Source organism: Triticum aestivum, chromosome 7A (assembly GCF_018294505.1).
Source record: "Triticum aestivum cultivar Chinese Spring chromosome 7A, IWGSC CS RefSeq v2.1, whole genome shotgun sequence".
Classification (NCBI taxonomy): Eukaryota; Viridiplantae; Streptophyta; class Magnoliopsida; order Poales; family Poaceae; genus Triticum; species Triticum aestivum.
Window position 1 is genome coordinate 544,928,872 of NC_057812.1, and position 5,834 is coordinate 544,934,705.

Below are 5,834 nucleotides of genomic sequence, written 5' to 3' on the forward strand. Positions count from 1 at the left end.
TCTCAGTTGCCGGGTTGCCCACGCCCGAGCTCGCGTCTCCATCGTTGCCACCCATCTCCAGCGAGCCATTCCAGCATAACAAGCTATATCTTTGGGACGAAGTTTGCATACCATGAACCAAGAAATAGCTATCTTGATCAGGTTTGGGAAAACAAAATCCATTGCTCCTATAGTTAAAACTTTTGCATGGAGGCTTGTTAGAAGGGCTATACATCTAGTTTAAGAGCCTCTAGAAACATATTAAAGAATAATGTTACAGATGTGGACAATTAGAAACTCATTCGCACATCAACCGTAGGCAAGTAACCATTAAATAATTTTCTTTCATTGCAACTTTGCAAGGATAGTTTGGTACAACTTTGACTTCAAAACGGATGTTTTTTTAGAAAAGGAGGTTAAAACCCGAGCTTCTGCATCAATCGATGCATACAACCATCTTTATTAATTATTCAACAAAGGTCTGATAAGAACATACATCAAGCCATCCGAAGCCACCACTCACACCTACAATCTAGATAATGTGGAGTGCTCTCACTCCTCCTATCTAAAAACGGTGTCGTCGCTGATCCATCCACATAACTTATCGGAACGAACAACCGGTGCAGCAGACGTAAAGCGTACACCACATGCACACGTTTTAGAATCCTCCATCATCATCGGACCGCCGACCTGTTTTCAAGAGAGAGATCTGCATCATCCATGCCATTCCGGCCATCCGTCGACACCACCACAGCGCCCAACGGCGCCACCGCCTTGCGCTCGTCCATCCAGACGCGAAGACTCTGAAAGATCTGTCGTGTGTAGCACCTGCCGACCAGGCATGACACGGCGTAACACCTGTCGCCCAGGCATGACTTGACATCACCATCGATGCTCCATGCCAGACGAAGCCGCTCTCCTTTATCTTCCAATGCTGCTCCAGAAACGATACTCCCAAGAGAGAAACGACACCGCAGGATCGCCATCGTCCGATCTAGAAGACCAGATCCTATGGTTTCCCCCGGAGCAGCATGAGTGGGGCGACATTAGTTACACGACGATGCCTTCATCAAGGTAATGACACAGAACGCCGCCATCTCCCGCCATTGGCTCGATTTTCACCGGCAACAATGTCTCCCCGACTCGTAGCCGAGACTAAAAGACGGATCTCAAGATCCGACCACCCAGCCTTAGGCCTACCACCTCCAACGGAGGAGATGGCCACCACCACCATAGTCCTTGTGATGCGTGGCAGACCTGAAGTGCCTCCACAAGCCGTCGCTGAGGCCAGACACTAACTTGTATCCATCTATTTATCGTCCACTTGATCCTGTCTTCAACATTAAAAGTTAAATCTAGTCACAATCTTCACTCTTCTTTGGAATAGTTGGAAAGCTAGGAATTATCTTTTTTTTAGAAAGAAAGTTTGGACTCCTATGCAGGTAGTTTATGCCTATTCCTGGCCTTCAGGGGCCAACTATAGATATAACACGCACCCACGCGGGTGGGCCGAGCCTAGTAGCCTCTTTCTCACTCGCGTCACTATGTACCTTAGCAAATCAATTTTTACGCTTGATCACGTACTCCTATTGCTCGTAAGTGAAAAACGAATACCATTTTTCTTGTGCATTTTTAAAAATGCCCATGAATTTGAAAAATTAATAAATATTAAAAATTCAAGAATTTTTAAAAACATTCCTGGATTTTATTTTTTATGTATTTTGGGAAAAAATACGAATGTTAAGAATATTCATGGATTTGAAAAAAAGTCTGATAATTTCAAAAGTGTTCACTTTTTTGTGGGAAATATTTAAAATTTTCTCTGTTGTAAAAAATATTTTAAAAGTATATAAATATTCATGATTTTTCAAAAAAGGTGCATGAATTAAAAAATTTAAATTAATGAACCCCAAAATAGGAAAACCCGAATAAAATCGGAGTAAAACCGGCAGGAAAACAGGAAATGTAAAGGAAAAAAATCCCGTCGGAAGGTTTCTCGGACCAGGAGACGCAATCTGCCCGCTGTCCGTACATGGGCCGGCCAATATGCCAGGCCAGACCGCGCAACAACGGCCCAGATCACATCACACAAAAGAAAAACCAAACGGACCCCACGGCCCCTTAACCCCGGGTCACCAACCTCCCTGCCCACCACTTCAACGCTATTCACTCACTCACGCGCCCCAGTTCGAAATTCCCCCCGTCCCCCCGTCCCGCCGGCCCGACGCCAACGGCCCCCGATTTCCCGCCCGCCCCGTCCCCCGCCCCGCGATTCAAACGGCGCCGCGGGGCCCCCTCCCCCCGCTCCTCTCTCCCCCTCGACCCGAAACGCACGCGACGGCCCGCGCCCCCGCGCCACTGACAGGACGGCCCGCGGCGCCAACGGACCCCTCCGGGCCCCCGCGTCCGCGTGCCGTCCAGCCGGCGCCGGGCGCGTGGGTACGCCCCCAGCTGTGCAGGCCAACGTTATCATAGGAGAGCTATTTATCACGCGCTCCTTCCATTCCAAAACCGAACCCAAACCCCATCCCCCGTCTCTCGATTCTTCCGAAGGCTTCCATTCCCCGTCGCCGGTTTCGAATTCTTTGGAGGCCAGGGTTGGGGATTCGTGGGAGATCGAATCGTCTCCTCGGGCGGATCTGTCGTTCGAGTCCATGGCCACCTCCGGCGATCAGTCGGGCGCCTGCGGTACGCGGAGTTGTTCTTTTTTGGCGATTTTTGGGGGATTTTGGGTGGAGGTCGAGTGGTCGGTGGGTTCTGATCTAGGGTTTTGGCTCTCGCAGGGTCTGCGGCGGCGAAGGGGTCCAAGCTGCGGTACCCGCTGCGGTCGGCCGGCCGGGGGAAGTTGGAGCCGGCGACGGCGGACGCTCCTCCTACCGCCCCTGCTTCGCGAAGGTACCCCTTTTCGACCATCTTATTTCCCGTTCATGTCCCTACATTTTGATTATATTGTTTCCTACCTGATATGTGATTCCTTTTTCTTAATAACTGTTTCTTATTAAAAACCAGGAGTAGTTCTTTCGCTTTCAATTTTCAATTACAAGTTCTCAGAGAGGACGACAGTCCACAACATGTACTACCTAGCATGCCACTGTTTAGATAGCGAGTTTCTATCATTTTTTGTAGAACTGCCAAGGCCAATGATTTCATGTTTTTTTTTGACTATTTACAATGGACGAATTGACCCGTCACATTAATACCTGCTAGACATTTATCTTCTCAAATAGCCATTGGATCTGCAAACTGTACATAACCAGACCTACTTATTTAATAAAGACAAGAAAGTACCGAAGGAAACTTATATGAAATCATCTCTTGTCCTGTGAAGTTAGGAACAGGAAAGCCCAGTAAGGACATTAATAGAGGCCCGTGCGCGCACAGATGTCCCTAGCTTTTTCTAGAGGTTTAGCCATCACAGGGCTGAGTTATAATATAAACAATTCAGCAAGTCTCTGCGAAAACAATAGGCCACCATGCAAATGCTGATGCCCAGATTATTGCTTCAAAACTAAGCACACCCGTTTGGTGCTATGTCAATGCAAAATTGACCAGCAACTTGCACTGAGGCCTCTCGGTTTCCTACTTTGAAATTGCTGCCAACTAATTTTTTTATTTCATAATCGCTTCTAATTGCTCTCCATATATAGGGCCAAGCCATCTTCAGATGTCACCAAGAGCTGTGCTCTCGATCTTTCTGCCGTGAAGGATAAATCAGCTAAACCTCCGCGGAGGCACTCAATACCAACAAAGCCAGGTGTTAGTCCAAGGCCTACTCCTACTGGAACTATTACTCCAGTCTCAGGGGTTCGGTCTAGGAGGTCAGACAGCCTCGGGAGGTGTGATACCCCGACATCAGAAGCATCCATGTCCACTGCAAGGCGCAAGTTCAGTACACTCTCCTCAGTCTCATATTGGATGACACAGATTAGGCTTGCAGAGGCTGCTTCCAAGCACTCTATCTCTCTGTGCTTCTTCAAGCTCGCCCTTGAGTCAGAATGCGAGGTAACATCAATTCATCATCTGTTATTACTTTAGACTGTTCAGTTTCTTTCATTGAATAACTGATCATATTATTGTGTTCTCCACAGCCTCTGGATAGGATGAGAGAAGAACTCAAGGCTTATGTGGCCAGGCATGGCCTTGCAACAGAATTGGAGGAGCCGGTGAAGGAGATTCTTCAGGTTTATGATATCGTGGAAGATTTTGAGAAGCTAAAGATCTCTCTGGACTCCTCACAGGAGCCAAAAAAGTCAGACAAGTCTGCTGTTAGTGCCGCCAATGTGACTCCAAAGGGTAATCTGAAACCTAGGTCTCTGAACTCTGTTGCAACTCAGAGTAAAGATGGCAAGAAAGAGAACATTCAGAAGGAGAAACCTGATGCAAAGATCAGAGGTTCCTATAACAAGAATCCAGCCAAAAATGCTCCTGCAAAAGAAGGTGCCAAAAATACTGTCAAGAAAACCAAGAAGCAGGCTAAGGAGCAGCAAGAAGATTGTAATGGAGGCAGTGAGGTTTCGCCAGTTGAGGCAGACCAAGAATCTGGTAAGCTCCGTTGTTTTCCTGAGTTCCTAATACAAAATATCACCTGTTTCTGCAATTTATAGGCTTGCTAATAGCAAAAGTATGTTTTTCAGTTGATGTGGTGAAGGAGATCACATACGAAGATAAGGAGAACATGGTAAGAAACTACGAATTTCAACTGTCTTCTTGCAATTGAGAGCACACTATATCTGCACAAGGTTTCTGTTTGGTTCTTGCTTAACTGGAACATATATGCTTGTAGGGGGATGCTGAGATGGCAATAGATGCTGGCAACGCCGTAGCCCAAGAGGTCTAGAACAGATGGACCGACTTCAGATTCAAACCTTTTGTTTGCTGAATATGAAGTATTGAGTGTGTGGTGCTTGTTTTCTTTCGCCGTTGTTGATATGTCACTAGCACTTGTCTATCCGGTTGTCAAACCGTAACATGTCTTTAAGAGTGTGTATTATGGTTTGCTGGGTGAGACTGCTCGCTTGTATTCTCTTTGTTAAGTCAGTTTGCCTGTCCGTGTCCAGCTTCTGAATATAGCTGAATTCTTTATTTGTGTGATCCCCCTTGAGCAGAAAATTCTCCCTGATTTTGTGTTCTTGTCATGTACTCCTTCCGTTCCATATTACTTTGTACTAAATCAGCGATGAGTAATATGGAACGGAGGGAGTATGTATATAGTATATACTGCAACTGCATGTTATAATTCTTCTTGCTGCGTGCTTAGTAGTCTGTGATCGGATCTTCAATTCTATGCACATGCCTGCGCGCTCTATGCTGCATCAGTGCAGTACGTTTACTGCGTGGTCATGATCATGTGGTTTATCCTTTCATTCTTGGATACCTTGATCTGTCACAGTATCCAGAGCACGGAGGTCACATGGATGTCGGTTTTGGTTAACTACAACTTGTAAGCCACATTTCTTTTGCTCTGTAATCATTTTGCTTTAGATCTGGTTTTCCCATGGTCAAGTTGCCTTTATCCTCTGCATCTCTTCGCTTGTCTGCATTCTCTGTTCTATATTGTTTCTGAGTTTACAGCCAAAGACTGGTGCGTCGATTAATGTGTTTCAACAGCACATGATGCTGAAAAGATGCCATCACTTCATGCAATTCCAAATGCGTTTTGCAATTAGCCAATTGGTTGCAGCGTCATGCCCGAGAGACCCACAGGCCTGGCAGAGAATAGACTTGTGGAAGGTACATGATAGGAACACATAAGGTAGAGAACTAAAAAATGTTGAGATATTATTGTTAAAAAAACTAAATACGATCGTATCTGGGTGCGCACACCTGGTTTTGAGATAAAAATTTGGCATACAAAA

At 46.1% G+C, this 5,834-nt stretch overlaps 1 protein-coding gene across 1 annotated transcript; it reads left to right on the forward strand.

The window, feature by feature from the left end:
- The first annotated feature begins 2,431 nt into the window (after positions 1-2,431).
- On the forward strand, positions 2,432-5,070 carry LOC123148095 (uncharacterized). Its single transcript, XM_044567449.1, has 6 exons — positions 2,432-2,667; positions 2,763-2,874; positions 3,627-3,981; positions 4,068-4,521; positions 4,614-4,657; positions 4,763-5,070. The coding sequence occupies exons 1-6, from the start codon at positions 2,634-2,636 to the stop codon at positions 4,814-4,816; spliced, it is 1,053 nt and encodes a 350-aa protein (XP_044423384.1). The 5' UTR covers positions 2,432-2,633; the 3' UTR covers positions 4,817-5,070.
- The last annotated feature ends 764 nt before the right edge of the window (positions 5,071-5,834 follow it).